Source organism: Chiloscyllium plagiosum, unplaced genomic scaffold (assembly GCF_037043375.1).
Source record: "Chiloscyllium plagiosum isolate Xiang-an unplaced genomic scaffold, Cpla_swu_hap1 HiC_scaffold_7, whole genome shotgun sequence".
NCBI classification, from domain to species: Eukaryota; Metazoa; Chordata; class Chondrichthyes; order Orectolobiformes; family Hemiscylliidae; genus Chiloscyllium; species Chiloscyllium plagiosum.
In genome coordinates, this window is record NW_028270145.1 from 36,095,773 (window position 1) to 36,111,266 (window position 15,494).

Genomic DNA, 15,494 nt, shown 5'->3' on the forward strand with positions numbered 1-15,494 from the left:
AACCAATTCATGTTTCTGTTATTATCACTGTAAAAGTGATAATCCAGAACTCTGAACACCTACCTTTTGATGCCAATTCGAGGACACATTTGCTTGCTGCTAGAATGGGATTCAGATCAGATGTGGGGGCTCCACTCACAATGTTACCTCCAAGTGACTAGAATATCAATAGGGGGGAGTTACAGTGTGTAATACATTTCTTATCTTTAACATTTTTGTTGGTTTTCCTGCCCCATGTTGTTAAACCTATCAATATCCAAATCCTGTAGTATGCATCCTTCTTACAATTATCTGACAGCTAGATATTAAGGCTCACTTCAAATTTCTGATTGATGTATATAGGCCAATATGTTACCTCCAGTTTACTAAGACTGATGAAATTAAAATCTACCTCTGAGTCTCCCATTTCCCAAATAAGTCCTTTTCTATTTAGGTTCAGAACCTATGCATTCCCTATCTGTTCTGCTGAATGGTTCAGGGACATGGTGGAAGGAGTGACAGGAAAAAGGATTCCACTGTCAAAGGATGAAGAGGGATTAACAATCTGGTGGGCAGAGGGCAAACATCTCCTCACTTCTTTTTTGGAAATAGAACTCAAATCCTAATCTTTCCAGAATGTAAAGGGCCTTTATGTGAGAATTGATATTAAATGCAACAAAGAAAGGCTCCAGCATAGTCACCAACTCCTGCAAAATCCCTCTATTCTCAATACAGAATAAACAGGATCCATGAAATTCTGATCTGGAGGAAATTAAAGGAAACCTCAGAGTTAGTTCTATGTACCAAGTTGTTCTGTGTTATATGATTAGATATTTGCACCCTCTCAGTACTAACTGTTTCCTTCACAGTAAGAATTGTAATCTTGGTTACAAAGGATTTTGTTTTCAAGTTCAGTGATAACTGCTTTAATGGCTAGTGAGTAGATGTGTTCCAATAGTCACATAATGTAATTTGACCTGTCCTGGTCTCAAAACATGAAATTAATGCAATGGCAGCATTGCATGTTCATAATTCAAAAAAATACCTATTGAGATTTCAGTTTCTTTCCATATTGATTTCTTTCCACACTCATTTCATGCAAGCTGCCTTAACTGGGAAGACTGAAGCCAGAAAAAAATCCAAATTGTGGGTCATTAATTCTATAAATTAAAAAAATGTTTACAAATTTTATCAACTGCCTTCTCCCAATTCAACTAAGTTCACTGCTCAACTATGACATTTTCTGTTCTCCTCATCACCTCAATGAGTTAGATTTGCATTGATATTGTAAAAATGAAACAATAGCATTTAACCTACCGTACAATCAAGCCCTCGACTGAGACCATCACTTTACTCCAAAGAGCAGTACTGACTACATCCATTGTTTCGAGCACACAGTTCAGGACTAGCTACATACCGCCATATTTCGAATCTGTTCTCCACCCAAAACACAGAGCTGTCCTACAAGTGCTCGGAAGATTTCAGTTTTCTCTGATGTGATCTCTGCATTGGCTTTTTCCAAGATGTTCTTCACATGGCCTAGACTGCAAGCAGCACCAAGTCTTAGACCTACCAGGTAAAGAAATCAAAGGGACTGATAAGCTTAAGAAATTAAATCTTAAAAACGACATTGTTGACCATTTTACTGGGGAAGATTTGATTTGATTTACTACTGTCACATGTACCAAGGTACAATGAAAAGTGTTATTTTACATGTTTTGTAGGCAGAGTGTACTATACAAGTGCAAAGGGTGACAAACGGGGTGCAGGATACAATGTTACAGGTGGAGAGATATTAATATTAATCAATATTAATAAGAGATCCATTCAATAGTCTGCTAACAACAGGAAAGTTGTTCTTGAATCTGTTCTTACATGTATGCAAACTTCTGCCCAACAGAAGAGGGTGGAAGAGAGTATAAACGGGTGGAAGATGTCTTTGATTATGTTGGTTGCTTTTCCAATGCAACTGGAATAGTTCACATCGCGCTCTCCCATCCTCTTGTAAACGTAAACCCATCTAGTTGCAGGCAAGGCTAAAGACTCTTGCTTATTATTTATAATAATAGTGGGAATCACTTGTATCCATTGAAATTTTCCAGGGCAATTAGGAAATGGCAATGAATGCTATGCTCACAACACATGAGTGAATTGAAAAAAAAAGACATAAGAAAATTTATAGTGCTGAATCAGATTATTTGGTCAACCTACCCAGGCCACTGGTCAAAATTTATCCAGCATCATTCTACCTTCCTGCAGCAGATGCATAACCATGTAGCTCACAGATATTCAAATACTTTTTAATTGTGTTGAGAGACACATATACGAGTCGCCCACAGTAGCTGCTGAGTCTGTTGTTTTTTAATCTTTCATGGGATAGGAGTGTTTTAGCGGGCAACCTGTGGCTAACGTCTTCCAAGACTGTGTTAATGATCGAGAATAGATGGATAAGCAGAAATTGGATGGTTTGTATTTTTCTTGTTTTTGTTGGATGGGACATACTTGGACAATTTTCCATGATAATTTTACCAAATAGTTGCTAGTGTTGTAGCTGTCATGGAACAATGTGGCTAGGGGTGTGACAAGTTGTGGAGCACAGGTCTTCAGTATTATTATCAGAATGTTGTCAGGGTCTTTTCAGTATCCAATACCTTCATAATCACGTGAAATGAATTGAATTGGCTGAAGACTGGCATCTGTGATGCTCAGGATCTCAGGAGGAGACTGAGATGGATAATCTACTCAGCACTTCTCGTTGTAGATGCTTGCAAAGTCTTCTCATGTGGAGATCCCATTGTTGAACTGGGGTGGACAAAGTCAGAAGTTATGGTCCAATCAGTTTATTTGAAATCACAAGCTTCACTTGACAAAGGAGCAATGCTCCGAAAGCTCGTGATTTCAAATAAACCCATTGGACTATAATCTGGTGTCATCTGACTTCTGACCTTGCAATTACTTCAACCTTATCTTTTACAGTGATGTTCTAGCTTCCTCTGTCACTGAGTCATAGACCCTTCGGTCCAACTAGTCAATGCTGACCAGCTATCCCAACCTAATCTAATCCCACTTGCCAGCATCTGGCCCATATCCCTCTAAACCCTTCTGATTCATATGCCCATCCAGATGCCTTTCAAAAGTTGCAATTGTACCAGCATCCACCACTTCCTCTGGCAGCTCATTCCATTCACATACTACTCTCTGCATTAAAACGTTGTCCCTTAGGTCTCTTTCATACTTTTTCCCTCTCACCCTAAACCCTCTAGCTCTGGACTCCCCCACCCCAGGGAAAAAGACTTTGTCTATTTATCCTATCCATGTCCCTCATGATTTTATAGACCTCTGTAAGGTCACCCCTCAGCCTCCAACGCTCCAGGGAAAACAGCCCCAGCCTAATCAACCTCTCCCTATAGCTTAGACCCTCCAACCCTGGCAACATCCTTGTAAATCTTTTCTGAACTCTTTCAAGGTTCACCATATCTTTCTGATAGGAAGGAGACCAGAATTGCAAGCAATATTCCAAATGTGGGGATAATTGTGGAGTCCCCTCCTGCTATTAGTTCTTAAGAACTGTCCACCACCGTCCATGATTGGATGTGGAACAACTGCAGAGCTTAAATATAATCTGATCATTTAGCGGTTGCTCTGCTCTATCATTAATTGTGTATGCTACTTGACATGCAAGTAGTCCTATGTTGGAGATTCACAAGATTGACACCTCACTGTTTGCTATGCCCTCACACACTCTTCATTCTAGCAGCATGGATTATCTGACATGGTGGTAATGATACAGTTATTGACATAGCTGGCCATGAGCTGAGATTGTGGGTACTATATTTCTGTCACTGCTGGTGGCCTACAGAACCTCGCAGATGCCCATTCTTGAGTTGTTGGATCTTTATGAAGATTAACCTATTCAGCACAATGGTAATTTCAAACAACATGATGGAAGAATGTGTTCAATGTGAAGGCAGGACTCTGTTTCCACATGGACAGTTCAATGTGGTCACCCTTACCGATACCATTATGGACTGATTTACCTGCTTTAAGCAGATTGACGAGGACAAAGTAAAATATGATTTTCTCTCTTGTTAGTTTCCTCACCACCTCCTGCAGAGACAGTCTATCAGCTGAGGTGGGAATTGAACCCATGCTGTTGATATTATTCTGCATTACAAACGAGCCATCAACTGAGCTAACCAACCTCCATGTTAAGCAGCAATCATACTATAATGATAGCACTGTGTCAAATTGAACCCACACACAGAAAACCTTTTCCAACTCAGAGAAATAGGCAATTTGTTTATTTTTTTCCCCCAAATCTTAGAGGACTGGAGTTAAATCACTTCATATGTTGATAGTTGAAACAGACTCCATCCACTCTTTAAAAGCATTCATGTTGACTCAAAGTTTGTAACTCACACACTCCAGTGAAAATGGAGCCTGTTTGAACTTAGTATAGAGTTCAAATTGTCCTGCTGAGCTTAGTTTTGTGATCAGCTCCCTTTACCTTTCCAGCTAGAATAGGCTCTGTCAGAAATGAAAGTGGGACTTCTGGCTTTGAATTCCCCACACCATTATGCATCAGTTATTGAGTCCACAAAAACTGAGGCCCTCATCTGAATTCCAATTGTCTCTCACTTAAGTGTAAGTAATTCGGTGGCAGTAGATGAGTGACCACCATTGAGCTGGGCAGAGCTTGGGTTGGCTGTAAAGGGAATATCAGTAAGTTGGGGTGTTATAGTTGTCATTAGCAGTTGGTTGAATTACTCAAATATGTAAATGTGGATCAAATAGAATGGTGATGCCTCATCTGGTAGAATAGTCCTCATTATCCTGGGCCACAGGTTTTAAAAAAAGCAGTGAAGCCGTATCTACAAGGGTGGGAAAAGACATATGGGAGGTGGGGGTGGCGTGGGAGGGTGGTTGGATTGTGAGAATTGGTTATAAAAGATGAAAACTCACCCTCTTCCGTGAACTGTACAGAGTGGAGCTCAGAAACATTGGCAGGATGGATAATCACGGGGTAAAAAGCACCTTTAAACTTCATATTAGGACCTAGCAGAAAACAAAATAAAAACCTTAGATGCAACTAACGATACTGAAGATCTACGACCAGGTGACACAATGGTAGTTATCACCCAGGTTCAAGTCATAGAACCAAAGAATGCTTGTGGCACAGAAAGAGTCTATTCAGGCCATCATGTCAGTGACAGCTCTCTGCAAGATTGGCTCAACAAGTGTCTATCCCCTACATTTTAAATGTGTAACTTTGCAGTTTGTTCCTTTTCAGATATTGGTCAATTACTTTATAAAAGCCACAAATGAACCTCCCTTTACCACAGTCTCAGACTATACTTTCCAGATTCTAACCACTCACTGTGTGGAAAAAAAGTCAGAGTTTCTTCTCCTTGCACTGTGGCTTACAGGAGACCAGAAAATGATGGAATTGCTCAGCAGTCGAGGCAGCATTGAAGGAGAATGAAAAACAGAGTTAACATTTCAGATTGGTTATCCTTCACCAGAACTGAGAAATGTTCAGTTTTAAGAAAGTGAAAGGGGGAGGGTGGAAAACGAACACAAGGGAGATCTGTGATGGTGTTGGAACATTGTTATCTCCAGGATAATTGAAATGATGTGGAAACTTGGAAAAAAATTAGTAATCCTCATTGCCCAACAGAACAATCATTGATGGGAGAGCTGCAAAAAGCAACCAAATGGACGAAAATGTCAGTATTAAATACCATCTGAATTGATAATTTTTCAAATTATGCAGAGAGAACAGAGGCAAGATTAGAGTGGTGATGGAAAAGTACAGCTGGTCAGGCAGCATCCAAAGAGCAGGAAAATCGATGTTTCGGGCAAAAGCCCTTCATCAGGAATGAAGGGCTTTCAGAGAGAACAGCCAATTGTAAGATTTAAGAATCATGTGGTGGAAAATAGCCACTCATATAGAATTATCTCTTGTTCCTCATTGCTCCAAATGGGCTTAGAGACAGCACAGAGTATTAAATAGCAGTAAGGAACTATTTTTCTGGCCCCCAGTGGTGGCTTTGAAGGTGGGGAGCTGCCCTGGAATGGCACCCCAATGCATTCTCATTGTCAGGAATATTTCCCGTAGAGGTCTGTGAATGGATTGACAGTCTCCTTCTCAAAGGCGGGCATCAAATGGATAGAACTAAATCCCCAGTGAGAAGCCCCACTGGTATACTTCCACTGTGGGCACAGCCCACCTACCAAATCAGTACAGGTGGTGCAGTTGAACTGAATTGAATTGAATTGAATTGAATTTATTGTCATGTGTACCTGGGCACAGTGAAAGGCTTTATCTTGCGAGCAGTACAAGCAGATCACAGAGTTAAGTAGCACAGCTAAGTAAATAATAGGTAAACAGCGGCAAAAACAAAAACACAGGTACAGGCGAATGTTAAAAGTTTGTGAGTCCATTCAGTATTCTAACAACAATTGAGTAGAAACTGTTTCGAAACCGGCTGCTGTGTTTCGGGCTTCTGTACCTTCACCCCGATGGTAGAGGTTGTAGAAAAACATTGCCAGGGTGGGATATATCTTTGAGAATGCTGGCAGCCTTTCCTTGACAGCGGGGCCTGGTAGTTGGATTCTACAGATGGGAGGTTGGCCTTTGTGATTGTCCGGGCCGAGTTCATCACTCTCTGTAACTGTCTCTGATCTTGAATGGTACAGTTGCCATAGCAGTTGCCTCTGGCAGAGTCAGGAGCACATTAGAGCGTTTGGACACAGGTTGACTTGTAGTGTTTTCTTCTTTGTTCTGAGGGACTGACAGGTTGCTTCTGTTAGAAATGTTATTATGTCATTGATTGGCTGCATTGGGAGCCCATTCACCAGCCTAGGATCGGATTCCAAAGCCACAGGATTATCCTGTTCAAAGGTTCTTGATACACCAACATACTGTGTAAGGAGACCAACTGACCAATAGATAGAGACAGAGCAAGGCCATGTGAAGAAAGCTTAACCATTATAGATTAAAAGGTGCAGCTTACAAAAAGAAGCGATGTATGTATGGACATGAAATACCTGGGAATTTACAAAATTAGCCTAACTGAAAAATAACTTGTCATTTTTTAATTCACTGGTGGGTTGGGGGGGTGGGGGGAGGGGGTCGTTGGCTGGGTCAACATTTTTTGTCCATCCTCGTTGACTTTGAAAAGGTAATGGTGAGCTGCCTTTTTGAATCAGTACAGTCCATTTGCTGCAGCTCTGTTAGAGGGGAAATTCCAGGATTTTGACTCCTAGATAAAAAGGAATTTTTATCTTGCAAGATAAGATACATTTTTTAAATTGTGACCTGTCCATAAGCATTTTTCCAGCTTGAAGAAGACTTTTCTGTGCAAGTTTGAAAGACATAAGAATTACACCTGCCTTTGCGATTTTCACATAGAAACACAGCCAGATAGTGGATGAGAACAGGCAGATAAAGGGAAAGACTGTCAACAGAAGAAACCTGAAATACCTCCCTGATAGAAAAGGAAGCAGCCATGTTAGATCAGGCCGGCAGAAGGAAGTCAACCAAATGAATAATGTCAGCTTCAAACAAAATGGAAAAGAAAAGACCTGTAAAAGGAGACACTCTTTTAAAAACAGATGAGTAAGGACTTCCATGCTTACTTGCTCCTTGTAAATTATTTTCTTTGCTGAAGAACAAACTAAAGTCTCCTTCCTCCTCTCCTGTATAGCTCAGTTATCTATGATGTCATGGACTTGGCTGTGATTTCACTCAACTGAGAAACCATTGCCCCTCACCAGTTTCCCAAGTGGGATACTAATTAGCAAGCACAATAGAGTCATGGGACTGCTGCACTAACTGACTAGTTTCTGCAGACTGCTTGGTGGTCACCTATGCTCTCTCTGCCTCAACCCTTCTAATCTGTAGTGTGACCACCTCCTCATGTTATTCAAGTGGCCCTCTGCCCCATGGATGCACAACAGTGACTCCAGCTACTGCTCAAGTTCCGAAATCTAGAGCTCAAGCAAATACAGCCAGTGACACTTTCTACAGATATATTTGTGCGGGATACAGACTATGTCAATTACTTCACGCAGAACAGTGGATGTACATTTTGTTTAGCCCTTCTGACCTACCATCCTGTAATGATAAAAAATATTTTTTACCCTTAGATAAGTATGAACTTACTGTGAAAAGCTAATAAGCATTTTTTCAGAAAAAGAGATTCAAAAAAGACTAGACATTTAAACACAAACTAAATTCTTAACTTTCCCTTTACAGGTTGGAAATACTGATCAAACTTACTCCTCAATCAACTCACTTCCCTGTCCTCATGACATCACACTGCAGTTGGTCTTCGTTGCACATTGGCCTATTCAGCTGGGCCTTATACTCCTCCCTCTCAACTCTTGCTCTGAAGACTTTATTTCTTGCAGCAAACGTTAATTAAAATTCCTCTTCCCCTTTTGCCCTGAACTCTCTTTTGATCCAAATTGCAGTTCCTCACTGGGCCTCTGTTTCAATCTATCAGTGTGCTTTGAATAAGTCCTTCTGATATTGAGAACTCAGTTACCTGTTTTCTCAACTTCCTGCTGAAGAAATTGGATTTGGTACTAGGCAACAAGCCAGGCCAGTGTCAGATCTCTCAGTGGGTGAGCATTTCGGTGACAGTGACCACAACTGCCTCATCTTTACCAAAACCATGGAGATGTATAGCAGACGACAGCGTGGGAAGGTATTCAATTGGGAGAGGGGAAACTACAATGCTATTAGACAGGAGCTGTGGAGTTTAAATTGAGGACAATCATTCTACGGGAAATGCACAACAGAAATGTGGAAGCTGTTTAAGGAGTACTTGTTGCGAGTGTTGGATAACTTTGTCCCACTGAGACAGGTAAGGAATGGTAAGGTGAAGGAACCTTGGGTGACAAGAAAAGAGGAGCTTCTTGTCAAGAGGAAGAAGGAAGCTTACTTAAGGTTGAGGAAGCAAGGATCTGGCACAGCTTTAGAGGATTACAGGGTAGCTAGGAAAGGACTCAAAAATGAACTGTGGAGAGCTATGGGGGGGCACGAAAACGCCTTGGCAGGAACGATTACAGAAAACTCAAAGGTGTTCTACACTTATGCGAGGAATAAGAGAATGATCAGAAAGAGGGTAGGGTCAATCAGGGATAGAGGAGGGAACTTGTGCCTGGAGTCTGAAGAGGTAGGGGAATCCTAAAATGAGCTTTTGCTTCAGTATTCACTAGAGAGAGGAACCTTGTTGATAGTGAGAACACCGTGGACCAGGTTAAAAAGCTTGAACAGATGGATATTAAGAAAGTGGATGTGCTGGAAATTCTGGGAAGCATCAAGTTAGATAAGTCCCCAGGGCCGGACCAAATATATCCAAGGTTACTACAGGAAGCAAGGAATGATATTGCTGCACCTCTGGTGATAATCATTGCATCCTCTCCACAGGAGTAGTACTGGCTGATTGGAGGGAGGCGAATATTGTTCCTCTGTTCATGAAGGGGAATTACAGACCAGGCAGTCTTACGTTTGTGGTAAGCAAAGTACTGGAAAGGATTCTGTAAGATAGGATTTTTGACTATTTGAAAAAACAATAGTTTTATTAAAGATAGTCAGCATGGCTTTGTGAGGGGCAGGTCATGCCTCACAAGCCTTATTGAGTACTTTGAGGATGTGACGAGATAAATTGATTGAGGTCAAGCAGTGGATGTGGTGTATATGGATTTCAGTAAGGTATTTGATAACTTTTCCCACAGTAGGCTCATTCAAAAAGTTAGGAGGTATGGGGTACAGGGAAATTTGGCTGTCTGGATATAGAATTGGCTGGCCGAAAGAAGACAACGAGTGGTAGTGGATGGAAAGTATTCCACCTGGAGGTCGGTGACCAGTGGTATCCCACAGGGATCTGTTCTTAGGCCTCTGCTCTTTGTCCCTTTTACAAATGACTTGGATGAAGAAGTGGATGGGTGGGTTAGCAAGATTGCTGATGACAGAAAGGTCGGTGATGTTGTAGGTAGCGTTCAGCTACAACAAGACATTGACAGGATGCAGAGCTGGGCTGAGAAGTGGCAGATGGAGTTCAACCTGGATAAATGTGAAGTGATTCATTTTGGAAGGTTGAATTTGAATGCTGAATACAGGGTTAAAGGCAGGATTCTTGGTAGTGTGGAAGAACAGCGGGATCTTGGAGTCCATGTACATAGCTTCCTCAAAGTTGCCACACAAATCGATAGCCTGTTAAGAAGGTGTATGGCATCTTGGCTTTCATTAACAGGGGATTGAGTTTTAAGAGCCACAAAGTTTTGCTTCAGCTGTATGAAACCCTGGTTAGACCACTCTTGGAATATTGTGTCCAGTTCTGGTCACCCCATTATAGGAAAGATGTAGATGCTTTAGAGAGGGTGCAGAGGAGATTTACCAGAATGCTGCCTGGATTGGAGGGCATGTCTTCACACAGAGAGTAGTGGGTGCATGGAATGCACTGCCAGTGGAGGTAGTAGAGTCAGAGACATTAGGGGCATTTAAGTGACTGCTGGACAAGCACATGGACGGCAGAAAATTGAGGGATATGTATGTTAAGTTGATCTTAGATTAAGATAAATGCTTGGCACAACATCAAGGGCCGAAGGGCCTGTCCTGTACTGTTCTATATTCTATGAAATCGATACTTAATTTTAGCAGGGAATTTCACGTCTTTGGCTTTTTTAAAATTTATTTTGGGATGTGGGCGTCACTGGCTGGTCAATATTTATTGCCCATCCCTAGTTGCCCTTGAGAAGGTGGTGGTGTGAACTGCTTTTTTGAACCACTGCAGTCCATTTGCTGTGCCGTTAAGGGATGGAATTCCAAGATTTTGACTCAGCGACCCTATATTTCCAAGTCAGGATGGTCAGTGGTTTGGAAGGGAACTTGAAGGTGGTGGTGTTTCCATGTATCTGCAGCCCCTGTCCCTCTCGATGGAAGTGGTTGTGAGTTTGGAAGGTGCTGTCTGAGGATCTTTGCTGAATTTCTTGTAGATAGTACGCCCTCTGTTACTAAGTGTTGATGGTAGAGAAATTTTATATTTACGGGTGTAGTGCTCATCAAGTGGGCTGTTTCTCCTGGATGGTGCTAAACTTCCTGAGTGTTGTTGGTGCTGCACCCATCCAGGTAAGGATGGACTATTCCAACACACTCCTGACTTGTGCCATATATTGATAGACAGGCTTTGAGGGGGTAGTCAAAAGATGAGTTATTCACTGCAGTATCCCTAACCTCTGACCTGCTGTTGGCGCCACTGTGTTTACATGATGAGTCCAGTCGAGTTTTTGATCAATAGTAACCCCCCAGGATGTTGATAGTGGGGGATTCAGTGATGGTAACACCATTGAATGTCAAGGGGCAGTGGTTAGATGATCACTTATTGGAGATGGTCATTGCCTGGCATTTGTGTGGCACAAATGTAATATGAGATTCCATAGTTGGAGATCAAACAGGCATTTCTGTTGCAGTTAATGTGACTCTAGGATCCCTGGTGCCAGGGCCAAGGGTATCACAGAGCAGCTGCAAGGCATCCTTCAGTGGAAGGGAAATCAGTCAGAAGTCATGGTGCATGTTGGTAGCAACAGCACTGGTGGGAAGAGAGATGTGATCCGGAAGGCAGATTTCAGGGAGCTGGGAAGGTAATTGAAAAGCAAGGCCTCAACAGTAGTAATCTCAGGATTACTACCAGTGCCATACATATTCGCATAAGAACAGGAGGATTCATTATTCGAATATGTGACTGGAGATGGAGCAGGAGGAAGGGCATTAGGTTTTGGAGGCATTAGGATCAGTTCTGAGGCAGTTGGGACCTGTACAAGTTGGACAGGTTACACCTTAAAGGAACTGGATCTGATATCCTCGCAGAGAGATTTGCTCGTGTTGTTGGGGTGGGTTTAAACTAGCTTGTCATCGGCAAGGGAACCTGAGGGATATCCAAACAAATCAAACATATCACATTATTAAATATAATCTGCACACTTTGGGTTTCACACAGAAAGGCTACCAAACTCCCACGTCAATGGAAACAGCTGATGACTTAAATGTCCAGTTACCTGCATAACACTTGCAGGTACAAAATGCATTCCCACAAACGTAGCAAGTGACATGGGGTGAGATTTATGATTTTCAGGCAGCCCTGTTGTGGGAAAAGTCTTGGCCCCAGTTTCTGCTCTTTATTACTTCACATTGTCATTACTATAATGTTTGCTGAGGTATAAGACACTATTTCTCAGGCCACCAACACTCACTAATTTGGGACATGAAGTGTTGTTGAGGTGGTGGAGACTCAAGCAGCTCAAGGCCAAGTCAATTCATCTTCACTTAATTCTGTCAATCCTCTTTAAAAACCTCCCATATAAAATATAACCTAATTCATTTGTAGTGTTCAGATGGAATACTAGTCAGGGATTTGCTCTTAGCTTGATACTCCAGCACGTGTTGTCATTTTCAGAAGAAGAAGACAATGTGTAATAAGGTGTCAAGGAAGTTTTGCGTTTGATATGAGCTAGAAAGGGACCAAGAATTAAAAACATCAGTTAGATAGAGGAACTGCAGAAACTGAAGAAGTTCTCTTTGGAGTACAGAAGGTTTAGGGAAGATTTATTAACATTGTTCAGTACTCATGATGAGTTATGACAGAATTGTTAGAGATAAACTATTTCTGCTGGAGAGAGAGTCAGTAACCACAGAGAACAGTTTTTAAGATAAATGACATGAAAAGTAAAAGGAGGAAAATGTTTTACGTATATTTTAACAACGTGAAAGGCCAAGGAAACAAATTCCATTAAGAATTCCAGAACAAGGTATGACAAATATTTGCAGAGAAATATTTGAAAGTTATGGATGAATGATAGGATATGGAACTAATAAGCGAGATCCTTTGCAGAGAGAACACAAACATACACAGGTGGCACAGTGGTTCAGTGGTTAGCACTGCTGCCTCACAGTGCCAGAGATTCGGGTTCGATTCCAGCCTCGGGCAACTGTCTATGTGGAGTTTGCATGTTCTCCCTGTGTCTGTGTGGGTTTCCTCCAGTTTTCTCCCACAAATGTGCAGGTTAAGTAGATTGGCCATGCTAAATTGTCCATGATGTACAGGATAGGTGGATTAGCCAATTAAAATACAGGGGTATGTCTAGATGGAATGCTCTTTGGAGGGTCAGTGTGGACTTGATGTGCCAAATAGCCTGTTTTCACACTGTAATGATTCTATGAATATTGGACAAAATAGTCACCCTGTGTGATGTGACCTGTAGATACTTTCAAATGTTACCAAACAATAGAAAAAATGGATCATGTTTTAATCCCTGGTTTTGTTCAGAAACATGAGCTATTCAGAACAGAAGCTCCATAGAGTTTATTCTCACCAATGTTGGTGTTTCCCACTAGAAGGGGAGCTTTGGGATACTGGCTTTTCAATTCAAGAAGTTCCTCCAGATTTGCTGGAATAATCCACATCATTTTCTCTCCACGGAACACAAGGGTTCTCTTCTCCTGCCGCTCTTCCATTAGCTGCATCAAGGACAGATATATTAATCATCAAGAGAGGGCTTAAGGAAAAAGAAATTCAATATTGAATACAGAGATCCAAACACTTACTGAAAGTCACCCAATATTCCAAGTGCAAATAAGCATAGATTAGCTATTGAATAAAGCCGCTCTTCACTGTCCCATCAAACATTATTAGGGCAGGTATGGTACACGTTAGATCCAGAAATAAAGCCTCTCAACACTGTCCCCATCAAACATTCTAAGGACAGGGACAACACGGACCTAGATATAGTGTACATCTCCCTCTATACTAACCCAGTAATGTGTGTCATGGTAGTTTGGTATCCAAATTACTAGGCAACGCAAGAACAATTGCCAAATAAGTCAGGTATACAATTTACCATTAACTCTGGTGGGAATATCAACTCCTGTGTTTCATCCAGTGGAAGTAGATCATCTGTTTTGAACAGCTGGCTACACATCTGAAACCAACAATAGGACAGATCAGGACAGAACATCTCTTTCCTTAACTTAGTTTTCTCCCCTGCCTATCTCTTCACTTACTCGTGACATCTTGTGAGAATAATAATTGAGATGAGGATTGAGCTATGTGGAGAGAATGAAGAAACTTTCTGGTAGCTCTTCCAAAAAGCCAGTGCTAAACTTAGCACTTTATATTTTTTTGGACTTAACAGGGGAAGCCAAAGGTCAGTCCCTGACAGTTTGGCAGCTTAGGGTATCCAAAGATTTTGTCCAGGCTAGTGCCTGAAGAGCACACTCCAGTTCTGTTGTAGAGTCTTAACACAGAGAAGGAAATAGTAGTAATGAGTGATATTCACTATGCGATAATAACAGAGAACAGCATTAAGGGCTGACTCCGATAGTGGGTGGGACCATCATGTCCAAAGAGTGGGAATAATTCTATCTGAATTCTAACTGGCTAACTGAGTTGAGCCAATATGCTTCATCCACTCTGGCCTAGAACAGAGGCCCAAGGCCCTCGTAAGTCATTTGCAGAACACTGAGACATGCAGGCCTCAAAAGGGCCCTTGGCATGATCTGCCTCCATTCGTTCTTACATCAACAGATATAATGAACCTTCCCAAATTTAACTTAACAGTTTCTAACATCCTGATCACTGTCCTTTGATTCTGCCATGATTCCATCTTGCTCAGCCTTTCCTCGGTGACAGCTTTCCTCTGGACCTCTCCTCTGGCAGCAAGTTGACGCCTGGAAGGAAAGAGTTTGGAAAATAAGGGAGGAAATGATGAACATTGACAGGAGTGACTACAAGGTCTCTCTGCAGCCTTTACCTTTACAGCAGGACAGCTGCTACAGCCTTAAGACTGCCATTAATTACAAAAGATATCTTAAATAAGGCTTCCCAACAAAGGTGATAGGTCTGGATCCAGGTTGAAAATGAGGATAAGTTGTATAGCACGGACTTGTATTTCCTTGAGCGCAGGAGAACTGATTAAGAAGATCATTATAGGCAACAGAAATTGGGCTTGGTAAGCCATTGTTGCGAAGTTGGTGTTTGTAAAATTGTAAAATGGGAAAACCATTGTGTGGTCCCTTTAAAAGATGGTGGGCTTTTTTCTGCGCTTAGATTTAAAAATGGATGTCTGAACAGCAGCTTTAAAGTTTGCAGGTGCACAGAGAGCACCCAAACTGAAACATTTTGTATCAAAAGGCCAACAGCAATAAGACAACGGGTTTTAAATTTAGCCAATCTATTTAAACCAGGCACTTAGATACTAAAAACCTATTACATTTAAGTCCGATGGTTTTGACAACATAGGACCAAACCTATTGTAGGAAATTGATGTCATCAAGAGTATAAAAGAAGGGAGCAGTTGGACAAAGCCCTAGAGCTAACTGCCAGCTCTTACAGAAAGCTAAAAATCACACAACATCAGGTTATAGTCCAACAGGTTTAATTGGAAGCACACTAGCTTTCGGAGCGACGCTCCTTCATCAGGTGGTAGTGAAGGGCTCAATCCTAACACAC

At 41.6% G+C, this 15,494-nt stretch overlaps 1 protein-coding gene across 8 annotated transcripts in view; it reads right to left on the bottom strand.

Annotated features, from left to right (window-relative positions):
• The window catches only part of LOC122551442 (aldehyde oxidase 1-like), a 142,707-nt gene that overhangs the window by 98,632 nt on the left and 28,581 nt on the right, over positions 1-15,494 (bottom strand). For 7 of the 8 annotated variants that reach the window (XM_087988902.1, XM_087988896.1, XM_087988895.1 and 4 more), the window contains 6 exons: positions 14,612-14,713; positions 13,885-13,965; positions 13,360-13,504; positions 4,942-5,034; positions 1,397-1,548; positions 64-157 (listed from right to left, as the gene is read on the bottom strand). In XM_087988902.1, coding sequence (XP_087845028.1) covers positions 64-157; positions 1,397-1,548; positions 4,942-5,034; positions 13,360-13,504; positions 13,885-13,965; positions 14,612-14,713 — 667 coding nt within the window. Of the gene's footprint in view, positions 1-63; positions 158-1,396; positions 1,549-4,941; positions 5,035-13,359; positions 13,505-13,884; positions 13,966-14,601; positions 14,714-15,494 lie in introns of all 8 variants that reach the window. The other variant, XM_087988898.1, reaches the window with a different exon arrangement.